Genomic DNA, 13682 nt, shown 5'->3' with positions numbered 1-13682 from the left:
TCCATACCTATGGGTCACAGTTTAAGAGTCTAAGGCATAGATCATTTCAGATTAAAGTGAGGAGAAATTCTGTCATGCAGAAAGTGGTGAGCCTATGGAATTCTCTGCCACAGGATTCCATAGTTAAGGCCAAAGGATTGAATGTTTTCAAGAAGGAGTCAGATATAGTTTGTAAGGTCAATAGGATAAAGGTTATGGGGAGAAAGAGGGAACGTAGTACTTAATTGGATGATCATTTGATTGTCAGAGCAAGTTCAAAAGCTGAATAGCCTACATCTAATCATGTTTTCTATGTTTTTATGAAATGTTGAATCTATTTCTCTCTCCACAAATGTTGCCAGACTTGTTGAATTTCTTTAGCATTTTCTGTTTTTATCTCCAATTTAAAGCAGCTGCAGTAGTTTGCTGTTGGTTATAGCATGGTACTGCTTTTAATGTTATTGGGCATATGGGAGGAAACAAAAGCTAGTGTACCAGGCCTATGATCATCATATGGCAACATTATTTGGGCTCAGTGGTGACAGCATCTTCAGTTGAATAGTTGGTTGAAGCCAACTGTCCACAGTCATGTGTGAAGAAAGGCCACTTTGAAGGGTATTGAAACATACGTTTGTAGCCCAGTGAGAGTGGCAAGCTTCAGGAAGAAAGGGCTTTATATGACGCCAGAATGCTGAAAAGCATTTTTGAAAAAGTGTGACCAATTATATTCCCTGCAATCCAGGAAATATTACATGATGCTCCCATGCACCATGCGAATGACTGACAAGTGATAGTAGAAGCAGCTCAAAATTTAGCACAATCCAGTTTATTTAATTACAAAATCTGCACTTTAATATGTTCTAAACAAAAAGGAATTGGAACATTATATTTTAGGACGATATTATTTTCATCAATATACTCGTAAATTTAATTTTAAAAAGAATCGAAGGGGCGGGTTAATAAAAAGAAAAAAATCTCCCAGAAAAAGTCTTTAACAATAACCATTTTCATGTATAAGCCTGAGGCAAGCTGCTGTGATAAATAGTTCGTTTTTCAAATGTGACAGCTGAACTTTTCCGGCTTACCCAAGTCTATGAGAAGCAGGCGAGTCAGTGCTGTATAGAAGGTTGTGCGGCATCTCAGAACAGCATCACCAAGGTGGAAATGTTCACTGATGCCCAGGAAAGGGAAGTGTTCACACTAATGATCCAAAAGAGAAGCAGAGGAAAATGCAATTAATCACCATATACGCTTATTTCAATACCGTAGAGGAAAGCTTCAATTTTCATACCTTGTCTCTGAAGGCGTTGCATCAGTAGCTCTCTAGTGTCTCACATTTCTGCACGTGAGCCCAGAGACTGTACGCCAGACAAGTTATTTGACAGTGTAGGACACAAGTGATGAGTTCAGCCCTGTTCTTGGCTGATACGTGCACATAAGAACTTTCAAAAATGGATTAATAGGCCTAGCTGATTTGATTTGCTCCCTAAACAAACTGAAGCTCACTCCTTGAACTGGCTAATACCATGTGGCTTAGAGCCCTCTTGTGGCACAGTGGCAGTGCCCCTTCCCTGGACTAGGAAGCCCGGGCTCAAGTCCCATCTTCTCCAGAGGCATGAAATAATATTTCTGAACAGGTGATTAGAAAATAGATTAATAAAACAAAAATCATGTGGCCTGGTAAAATTGGGTTTAAACACAGATTGTCTGATTAATATTACAGAACTTAAATGAACTGGCCCTTTCAAGAAGCTGGGTTAAATAGCTAGTTTTCAAAAGGCGACAAAATGTACCCAAATTTCATGAAAATGCAAGGAGCAAATAATTAGCCTGGTTTTAATTTTGCACGTCTGGTCATTACTTCAGCTTCTATGACTAAATAACAGTATGTCATTCAAAGAAGAATAATCTGCAATGAGTTAGCAAAACATTTTTAAAATAAAAACTATTGTCTGATAAATAAAAGCTACTTACAGTGTGGTTCCGAAGCATGAATCGAACTGCATCAATCTTTACCAACTTCTTTAAGATGGCGTATGTAATGGCAATGTCAAGGGTATGAACGTAAAGAAGCACAGCTAAAGCTCTGTGACATGACTGGTTTAAATATCCTGTAAAAGCAGTCGATCATAAACATGACAAAAAGCAGTTGCCAGGCAATGCCTAGCAATTATCTCTAGAATCCCTACAGTGTGGAAACTGGCCATAACAAGTCCACAAAACACCTCTGAACAGTAACCCACCCAGACCCATTCCCCTACCCTGTTACTTTACATTTACCCCTGACTTATGCACCTAGCCTACATATCCCTGAACTCTATGGGCAACTTAGCATGGTCATTTCACCTAACCTGAACATCTTTGGACTGTGGGAGGAAACCCACGCAGACACAGGGAGAATGTGCAAACTCCACACAGAAAGTCGCTGGAGGCTGCAATCGAACACACATCCCTGGCGCTGTGAGGCAGCAGTGCTAACCACTGAGCCTTCCTACAAAAGGTTTGCAAAGGAGGATTTTAAACATTTTTGCATTTCTGCTTTGAGTATGTTGTGCTAGTTCTGAGTACATACCTACCAGATATGAGTGATATGAGATTTGCAATTTAATCCATGGATACATTTGCACCACAATACCTTGAAAATGACATTGTAAGTGTGCAAAACAGACAATATCACAAACTTACGAGTTACCATGAAATGTACATAGTTGGAATCAAACTACTGCTGTTACAACATTGAATGGGAATGACACAAATTCTACAATAAGTATCAAGACAGGGGACTTGACATAATAGTATTGTAGTAGGGCATTCCAGCAGCAGCACTGGACCTGCTAAACAGCACAAGCACCATGTTACAGAGAGCGCGAAGTGATCCCTCAAGCTATAGCTAAGATTGAAAGTCTGCAGTTTTGCCACAACCTGTCATGATGGTGGGAGACAACTGAAGGGGAGGCGCCACACTTTCAATAATGGAGGCACTCTACATATCAGTACAAAAGGCAAGGCAATCACATTTGTAATCATTAGAAGGATCTTATTACTTTGAGAAGGTCCAAAAACAATTCAGAAATTCATTTGAGTGATGAAAAAGGGGAAGGATTTTGGGACTGTTGTGTTTTCAGCAAGCAATAAAAGTTCAGATAGAATGGAGACAAAAATCATATCATTCCAAAGACAATTAAGAGGTTTAGTTCAGGGATATGTGCGTGTAAGAATGAACCAGAGCAAAGTTAATTTCTCATCTATATGTTTCTTTAAGTGTAGATTCAAGCAAAGGATTCCATTTGATGACTGCATTCAAGTATCAAAGGAGGCAAGAAAACAAGGTGTTAGGAGTAAAAGGGAAGAACTGTGGAACTTTGTCACTTAAAGAGTAATGGCATTAAAGATCGCTTTGCCAAGGAAACAAGGCCCTAACAGAACAGATGACTGGAATACTCAGCATTAGTCTTAAGGAAATGGACCCTTTGTTCGAACTTGTCTGCATCGACCAACTATTCTAAACTGATCTAGCCCTATTTGCCAGCATTTGGCCCATATCCCTCAAAACCTTCTCTATTCATGTTGTACCAATCCAGATGTTTTTAAAATGTAATTGCACCCGCCTCCACCACCTCCTCTGGCAGCTCGTTCTATACATGCACCAACCTCAGGGGAAAAGCTGCCCCTGACATCCATTTTAAATCTTTCCCTTTTCATCTTAAACCCATGGTCTCTAGTTTTGGGCTCCCCTACCCTGGGAAAAAGACCTTGGCTATTCAACCTACTTATACACCTAATGGTTTTATAAATTTCTATAACATTACCCCCCAGCCTCCAATACTCCAAGGACAAAAGCCCGAGCCTATTCAGCCTCTCCCAATAACAGAAACCCTCCAATCACGGCAACATACTTGTAAATATTTTCTGAACCCTTTCAAGTTTAACAACATCCTTCCCATAGCGAGGAGACCAGAATTGGAAGCAGTATTCTAAAAGTGGTCTCACCAATGTACTGTACCAGTCACAACATGACATTCCAACTTGTATATTCAATGCACTGACCGTTGAAGTCAATCTTGCCTAATGCCTTTTTCACCATCTTTTTCTCCACTATATTGATGACTGCATCGGCACCACCTCGTGCTCCCACGGGGAGGTTGAACAGTTCATCAACTTCACCAACACATTCCACCCCGACCTTAAATTCACCTGGACCGTCCCTGACACCTCTGTCCCCTTCCTGGACCTCTCCATCTCCATCAACGGTGACCAACTCAACACTGACATTTTCTACAAACCCACAGACTCCCATAGCTACCTGGATTACACCAACTCCCATCCTGCCTCCTGCAAAAATGCTATCCCTTGTTCGCAATTCCTCTGCTGCATCTGTTCCCAGGAGGACCAGTTCCATCACAGAACACACCAGATGCCCTCCTTCTTTAAAGACTGCAATTTCCCTCCCATGTGGTGGATGATGCCCTCCAGCGCATCTTATTCACTTTCTGCACCTCCGCCCTAGAACTCCACCCCTCCAACTGCAACAAGAACAGAATCCCCCCACCCGGTCCTCACCTTCCACATCACCAACCTCTGTATAAATTGCATCGTCCTCTGCCATTTCTGCCACTTGCAACCAGAGCCTACCACCACAAACATATTTCCCTCTCCACCCCTATCTACTTTCCGCAAAAACCATTCTCCCCGTGACTACCCTCCAAACAATCCACCCTCACATCCCGGCACCTAACCCTACTGCTGCAGGAATTGCAAAACCTGAGGCCACGCCTCCCTCCTCACCTCCGCCCATGGCCCCAAAGGATTCTTCCACATCCATCAAAGTTTCACCTGCACTTCCACACATGTCATTTACTGTATCCACTGCTCCCGATGCGGTTTCCTCTGCATTGGGTAGACACAATGCCTACTCGCAGAGCGCTTCAGAGAACATCTCCGGTACACCGGCACCAATCAACCCTACCGCCCCGTGGCTGAACACTTTAACTCCCCCTCCTACTCTGCCGAGGACATACAGGTCCTTGGCCTCCTCTATCACCACTCCCTTATCCCCCGATGCCTGGAGGAAGAAAGCCTCATCTTTTGCCTCAGGAACCTCCAACCCATGACATCAACGTGGATTTCACCAGTTTCCTCACTTTCCCTCCCTCCATCTTACCCCAGTTCCAACCTTCCAGCTCAGCACCGTCCTCATGACCCGTCCCATCTGTCCATCTTCCTTCCCACCTATCCACTCCACCCTCCCCACCATCCTATCAGCTTTACCCCCCATTTCCATCAATCTATTGCACTCTAAGCTACCTTTTGCCCAGCCCCACTCCCCTCCCATTTATCTCTCCACCCTTGAGGCTCCCTGTCTCATTCCTGCTTTTGCCCAAAATGTCGATTTTCCTGTTCCTCGGATGCTGCCTGACCTGCTGTGCTTTCCAGCACAACTCTAATCTTGACTCTGATCTCCAGCATCTGCAGTCCTCACTTTCACCTTTGTCGTCATCTTGTCCATCAGCAACTACACTTTCAAGGAAATATGCTCCTGTACCCTCAGGTCTCTTTGTTCGGCAACACTCCCCATGGTCCTACCATTGAATATATAAGGCAAAAGTGAGGATTGCAGATGCTGGAGATCAGAGTCTAGATTAGAGTGGTGCTGGAAAAGCACAGCAGCTCAGGCAGTATCAGAGAAGCAGGAAAATTCGACCTTTCAGGGAAAAGCCCTTCATCAGGAATGAACTGATGAAGGGTTTTTGCCCGAAACGTCAATTTTCCTGCTCCTCGGATGCTGCCTGACTCATTGACTATATAAGTCATGCCCTGGTTTGCCTTTCCAAAATGCAACCTTGCATTTATCTAAATTAATCTCCTTCTGCCACTCCTTAACCATTGACTCATCTGATCCAGGTCCCATTGTCCTTGGAGATAACCTTCTTTACTGTCCACTACACCACCAATTTTGTCATCTGCAAACTCACTAAGGTACCTCACTAAAGTGGGCGGCACGGTGGCACAGTGGTTAGCACTGCTGCCTCACAGCGCCAGAGACCCGGGTTCAATTCCCGCCTCAGGCGACTGACTGTGTGGAGTTTGCACATTCTCCCCGTGTCTGCGTGGGTTTCCTCCGGGTGCTCCGGTTTCCTCCCACAGTCTAAAGATGTGCGGGTTAGGTGAATTGGCCATGCTAAATTGTCCGTAGTGTTAGGTAAGGGATAAATGTAGGGGTATGGGTGGGTTGCGCTTCGGGGCGGGTTGGTGTGGACTTGTTGGGCCGAAGGGCCTGTTTCCACACTGTAAAGTAATCTAAGCTAATCTACCTCCTAAATTCACATCCAAATCATTTATATAACTGACAAAAAGCAGTGGACCCAGCACCAATTCTTGCAGCATACCGCTGGTCACAGTTCGAAAAACAACCCTCTACTAACACTCACTGTCTTCTAACTTCAAGCCAATTTTGTATCCAATTGGCTAGTTCTTCCTGGATCCCATGTGATCTAATCTTGCTAACCAGGCTATCATGCAGAATCTTTTCGAATGTCTTGCTGAGGTCTGTACAGACATCTACTGTTCTGCCTTCACCAATTGCCTTTGTCATTTCTTTAAAAACTCAAAACAAGTTAGTGAAACATGATTGCCCTTGCACAAAGCCATGTTGACTATCCCTAATCGGTGCTTGCCTCTCCAAACGCATGTAAATCCTGTCCCTCAGGATTCCCTCCACCTCCTACAAGCCACTGACATTAGGGTCATTGGTCTATAGTTCCCTGGACTTTTCATTCCAAGCTTTCTTAAATACTTTCACTCTTTCGGCATCTCATTCATGGCTGTCGAAGATGCAAATATCTCAGTGAGGATTCCAGCAGTCTCTTCCCTAGCTTCCCACAAAGTTCTAGGATGCACCTCATCAGGTCCCAGGTTTTTATCTACTTTTATGTATTTAAAGACCTCCAGCACCTCCTCTTCTATAATATGGACACTTTTCAAGATATCACTATTTATTTCCCCAAGTTCCCTAGCTTCCATGTCTACTTCCACGGTAAATGCTGACACGAAATATCCTTTTAGTATCTCAGCATTCCCCTGTGGTTCCTTACATAGATGGCCTCATTGATCTTTAAGGGGCCCTATTCTCTCCCTAGTTACTCTTTTGTTCTTAATGCATTTGTAGAATTTCTTTGGATTCTCCTTAACCCTATTTGCCAAAGCTATCTCACGTCCCCTTTTTGCCCTCCTGATTTCCCTCTTATGTATACTCCTACTGTCCTATGGATACACGTGATCCCAGCTGTCATTATCTGACATATATATCCTTTTTTTTTTACAGATTTTATAATTCTCAGTATGCTTAACCACATAAGGACAACTATTGTCAAATGAGAGAAAAAGTTATGATCCAAATTATAATCCTGCTGACAGGATTAGTCACACTTATGAAAAAATATATGAAGGTTGCTTAATAGGTTTTTCTCCTTTCTTGATCTTAGTGGGAAATGGAACAATGCCTCACTAGTGCAGTTGGGTTACACTTTTGAGCTTCAATAAAATATATTATCATCATACAGCATGGGGTAGTTTTCCAAATCTGCCCTGCAAGAATTTGATTGGGCTGTGCAGAGATAGCTTTACATTTTTTTCCAGGCTATATTGCACCTGACCTGTGAATAATTATTGGTGTAGTGTAGAGGATGCTTTGCACTATATGTCATACATGCTTAAACCATCCCACAGTATTTAGTGGGAGAGTATAATAGAAGCCTTGCATTGTACCTTGCCAACGGTATCAACCCTGGAGTACTTGTTGTGACAGTGCTTGAGGAGGACTACCCTGGATTGTTATTCCCGTGGGTAAACTAAAATACCATATTTACTGAATGATTCCCATATGAAGAAATTAACAACATGGTTTTACTTTCATATCTTTAACACAAAACAGAACCAATAAAAATACAACATGGATAAGACTTCAAATTAAAAGGTCAATTTTACTTAAGTTTACGCAATGAAGGTACAACACAAGCATTCCTATTAACTGTGCCATTATGAAGTTCCATGATGTTTTGTTTTATTCAGGTCAGGGGTCTTATCAACAGTTTTCAACCCCTCCAAAGTAGGAAATCCTTCGACAAACTTTTGGCTCCTTGGGATCATAACAACACTAATGGTGCAGCTTTCCAGGTTTCATTTTCAATTGTCAGTTTATGATTTGGCATCTTCTGGAGAAACACCCAGCTCTAAAGCAGGTCTGAGCTATTCACATAACTTTCTATGGTTTAGAACTTTATTAGTCAGCTGGTACAGTACCTCTAAGAGTTCCTGTCTCTTTTTCTTTCAAGTACGAAAGTTGTCTTCTCCCTGAGAGTGATTTGCTTCTTCTCTTCACATGAATTATCCGGATTTCTGTTTCTGGGCTGAAGCTAAACTTTTGTTTGGCTAAGTGCAAGCTGCATCAGGTTTTTTTGAGAGAGTTTTTGATGAGGCTTTGAGAGATTTCTTGCCATAACTTACCAAATTCAACTCAATAACTATCTAGCCTGCCTCCGTGGTGTCTGTCATGTCTGAGTCTGACCCCATCTTAACACGTGGCATCACCAAAATAATGTGCCACTCAGCAGATATTCTGGAATTCACTGGCATCCCTTGTGCCTACATCTCTAAAAGTCTGTGATGCACCTGGACAAGCACTGTCAATTCAGAACTTCCTTGCATGGTTTCCAACATTGCAGATAGGGGGTTATTGGTGCCCCTCTAAGCAGCAGGAGCTGCCAGCTGGGATGGTGTAGAAGTGACCTTTTCTTGCCCTGGGACCAGCAGTGGAGGCTACAACACAGACTACGCCAGTTTGGTTTGAGGTCGCTACCCAGGTTAGACCAGTCTCAGCCACATGGAGAAATGTCTATTACTGTATGAAGAATGTCAATGTCCTTCTCCACTCATTTTAAAGGCCACCATCTTCTCTCTGATATCTAACACTTAGACGATCTCTGCTTCAATACCAATCTCCCACTGAAACTCATGCTCTACCACTCTCACTATTGCCTGCATTATCTTCTGTCACTTGCTATTGCCCATTCTAAACCCTGGCACCACTAAGCTTGCATGCTCTCTGCGCTATCTGATCACTCACTTGGGATATCTCCATGCCTCAATCACCTGTAATAACTGCCTCTCTCTCTCTCAAGACAGATGGAAAATAGTTCCCAATAAGGAAAAAAAGATTCAAGGTGAGTAGTGGCTGTCTGACATTCTGTTCCTTATCTGTCAGGTGGAAAACATTCAAACTCTGATTGCACTGAGTAACTGACGGAACCTGTCCAAACTCATGGAGTGTTAGTGGAGGTTCTCTGTTCCTGGACTCCCTGACTGAAGGCTATTCCCCTTAATAGGTCTACAACAACCATGACAAGCTTTCTTCTTCTGTGTCTACACTAAATTATACAGCAAGAAAGATGTAATATGAGCATGATAACTCTGACAGAAGGGCCAAGGTAATGTAGGGAAGGGATTGTGTAAGCAACCAGATAGGTTCAGTTCAGAAGAGTGCTATGACAACAAGCAAAGAGCCTAGAGGTACAGTTTGTTCCAGTCACAGAGGTGGGTGTGTTCTCCCTTGCTGCAGCATAACAATGATTATTGCTGATGCAGCTTTGAAACATCTTGTAATGGACTGGACAAGCGTTATGAGGGTTCTTAGAGGCTGATGCATAACAAATTCAAATATCTGTGGACATGGGGCATATGTTTCCTGAGATGATGGTGCTCAATGTGCAACATGGAACTTCTGAGAGCAGCGGCAAGCTGTATTCACCCGGCGTGATTCCCTGTCCAGCTTTCTCGTTGTCTAACTAATGATAAGGTAGGAAACTGAATAAGTTTAACAAGCAATAATCTCCTTAACTGGCAACTCCTTGCTGTCTAGACAGGCTTCTCAATTCTGGAACAAATGTCACCATATCCCACATCTCTCAGATCCCCTACACAATTCATACTGTCTCAAGCTCTTCCTTGCTTTTAGCTCTCCTTCGTTCGGCAATGCTCCTTTCTGTCTGGCCAAACGACTCTGGCTTCAACTTCCTGTTCAGACTGCTTCAAGGTCAAAGGTCGCAATGTCACAGAGACCAGAGAGTAAAAATTACAATTGATCTGTAATGAGGCCTGTAAGTTCTGCTCTCATTTAACAGTCAAAAAAAAGGCCACCGCTCAGGGTGCAGTCCAGTAGGTTTAAATCTATGGGAGCTGACCTGTGAAAGTGAGGTGTGGTGGCAATGGACTGTCTCTTAGTAGATTCCTACTGTTTATTAGAGGTTTCTCCCTATTGTTGGCCTGATCTCAGCAAGATAATGGTCTTACCTGCATGTGTTTGTCCATTGCTGTCACTCACCTTCTTGGTCTGCCTGCAGCAATGGCATTGGCCATTGCTTCTACTCACACGGTCAGTGTGCGGAGCTGCTAACCTCTGATTAGTCGACCACTCTATGAGGCAGGACTTCCTCCAGAAGTCAAACAGAGGTTCCACCTCATACTTGCAAAAAGTTAAGTGAAGCCAGCTTGCCCTTGATATTTATACTGATGTATGTACAGCCCACCCTCAGGGTATAATCCAGCTCAATGGAACTGACTAATGGGAGATTTACTCTGTACCTACCTATGATACATTTTCCCAGGCAGTGTTTTATGAGACAATGCAGAGGAAGCTTTTCTCTATAGCGAACCTGGGTTATAAAGTCCCTGGGAATCATTTGATGCATTCATGCAAAAGGATCTTCATTCTGCATTTAACCATATATGCAAATACACTGCGGGAATAGACTCTCACTGTTCTGCATCTCTCTATAATTCAAACTGTCCAATAGGTGACCAAATGAGAAAGGTGTCCCAAACTATTTTCATCCAATCTACACAAAATTAACAAGCAAACATTTTGATGAGTAAAGTATCTGCACCTTTTTCTATTTATCCTCTCTCACTAAAAAAGCTTATTGATACAATACAGATGTCGGGAAAAGTTGAAAAGTACATATAGGCAGTGCACCACTTCTGAAAACAGTGATGAAAATTACTTTGGCAATATTATTTCAAGATCACTCACAATACTTCGCAGAGAAAAATAACAGACATATCATAAACAGTCAAAATAACCACCAAAATTGGGATGTGTATTGTATTTGGGGTGAAAATGGCCACACAGCAAAGACAAGTGTAATTCATCATTTTTTTGATTTAATACCTTGGAAATATATTAAAATAATAAAAAGAATCCTGAAAACCTCAAAATTTGCAGTGATAAATAGCACCCTCTGCCTTTATTGCATTACCCATACAAACAGAAATATTGCACAGTGGATTTTGGCAGACAAGTGCGATTATTTTCCAATAAAAAGTTGCATATTAAATTCCAGTATAAAAGTGGGTGGGTATTACTTTCCGGAGCTTTCACTGTCTGCCTTGGGGGGGCAAAAGGTTTAAAACTTAACTTTAATAACAATACGGCATTAGAAACAAAAAAACTTGTTTCAAGTCATTTACGTTTTGCTGAGATATATATAGGTTTTATATCTATAAAAATTGCTTTTCCTTTCTTATCGAACAATATAACTTGACTAATACACTATTGTTTACAATCACCAGAGGCCTGAGCCAAGCGTGATTAGACATTGATAAACATTTGAAGCACACCCTCCACAACCTAACAGTTGTCAGTTTGGATGAGTGGTAATGTATCATCTAGTGACTCAGATTAAGAGATAAACAGGTAACATCTTCCTTTAACGGTAACCAACTGACGAACCTAGCTCCAAAGGTTGATTCTTTCTGTCTTTCTTCCCTAAATTGCCAGTGATGTTCAGAAAGAACGGAAGGCTAAACATCCTCAGCTAACACCAGCATGTAAAATTCCTGAGATCCAGCTGGATCAAATATCTTGCTAGGTTTCTGAATGCATCTAAAAACATAACCCAGGCACTCTAGACATTGCAAATTAAAATCCAGAAAATATTAAAAACCACAAAAGCAAATTATTACAGTTGCTAGAAATCTGAAATTGAAAAAAAAAAAGAAATCCTGAAAAAGACAGCTCTAAAGAAAGGTCATCAACCTGAAATGCTAACTCTGTTTCTCTCACAGATGCTGTCTGACCTGCTGAGATTTTCCAGTTTATATTATTTTTACAGTTTATTGTGAAATTACATAGGTCCACTAGTTATGGAAGGAAAAGTGTTTCTTCAGAGCCTCTGCCAGAAAAATTCACTTCCGCTGAAAAGACACGAATGAAATATGAATCTGCCACTAACCTTTACTTTCATATATACCAAATTAGCCAGTTCAGTCTCAATTCTCAACAGCCTCAGAATTGAGTATAGCTAACTACAAATTTATGAGGAGAATTGAAGAAATGGATCCCTATGGCTGATGGAAATTCTTTTATTCTTTTGTGGGAAATGGGTGTTTCTGGTAACACTAGCAGTTGTTGCTTTCTGTCATAGCTTTTGAACTGAGTGGGTTACTCAAACACATACGGCAATTAAAAGTCAATCATATTGGCGTGAATCTGGAATCACATGGAAGTCAGACCAGGTGAGGATGGCAGATTTCCTTTCTTACTGAGACCAGATTTGCATTCCAGGTTTATTAACCAAATTCAAACTCCAACAGCTGCCATGATTGGATTGAAATCATGTGTCCAGAGTGTTTGCCTTTGAGTTACTAGTCCAGTAACATTACCACATGAGTAAAACTTTCCCCTACAAGCAATTAGAGTCACAAATGTAGGAATGTGTGAAAAAGATAAGGGTTGGTCTTTAAGCTAGATGCCATGCCTTGGATGAGCATTCATTTTCCATTTCTAACAATTCTTATTGCTGATATATATCAGAATTAGTTTGCTAAATTACAGATATTTAACAAAATACAACTAATGTAATGCATTGCTGGCTCAGGTGGAATAATGTGCTTGGGAGAACCAAGTAGAGAGATTTTCATTTAGTGAAACAAATAAAGCTATCAAATCAGCCCAACATTATGGCAGGACATGAATCTATTGAAAGAGTTTAATATACTATAATGTAAGAAAGAGGGGGTTACATTCCAAAATACCCTGGTCTTTCTTAAATAACCCTGAGCAGCTTGCAACCAGTCAGACTACCTAAAAGAATTTCCTGAAGGGATCAAAAGTGTGACCAGATTTAAATTCTAGATTTATTAACTGAATATCCAGCAATACCCACATCCCATAAACTGATTTTTTAAAATGGGCCAAGAAGTGACCAAGCCTTTTTATCGCCCACTTTATCAATTACTTTACCCTTTGTATCTTTTTCTTCAATGTTGAAAAAGGTAGTTTTCCTTTAGATTTGACCCTAGTTGAGAAGAGGAGAAAGCTTTAAATTGAGTGGCGATAGATATAGAACAGATGTCAGAGGTAGGTTCTTTATGCAGAGAGTAGTATGGCCACGAAATGCCCTGCCTGCAATAGTCGTAGACTCGCCAAAATTAAAGGCATTTAAATGGTCATTGGATAAATATATGGATGATAATGGAACAGTGCAGGTTAGATGGGCTTCAGATTGGTTTCATAGGTTGGTGCAACATCGAGGGCTGAAGGGCCTGTACTATGCGAAAATGTTTTATGTTCTAAAAAGGAAAGAGGCATTTGCCAAGTGAACAGTTTTTGTTCTCGCAGAACATGTACATTTTTTCAAAGTACACATTAC

At 41.5% G+C, this 13682-nt stretch overlaps 1 protein-coding gene across 1 annotated transcript in view; it reads right to left on the bottom strand.

The window, feature by feature from the left end:
* LOC122556776 (ran-binding protein 17-like) overlaps positions 1-13682 on the bottom strand; it is a 1080295-nt gene that overhangs the window by 469232 nt on the left and 597381 nt on the right. Inside the window, exons 17-18 of the mRNA XM_043703926.2 lie at positions 1954-2017; positions 1065-1179 (exon numbers count right to left, since the gene is read on the bottom strand). Coding sequence (XP_043559861.2) covers positions 1065-1179; positions 1954-2017 — 179 coding nt within the window. The remainder of the gene's footprint in view (positions 1-1064; positions 1180-1953; positions 2018-13682) is intronic.

The sequence above is a fragment of the Chiloscyllium plagiosum genome, unplaced genomic scaffold, assembly GCF_037043375.1.
Source record: "Chiloscyllium plagiosum isolate Xiang-an unplaced genomic scaffold, Cpla_swu_hap1 HiC_scaffold_16, whole genome shotgun sequence".
Classification (NCBI taxonomy): Eukaryota; Metazoa; Chordata; class Chondrichthyes; order Orectolobiformes; family Hemiscylliidae; genus Chiloscyllium; species Chiloscyllium plagiosum.
Note: the sequence above shows the minus strand (reverse complement) of the source record. Positions and strands in the feature narration are given on the sequence as shown.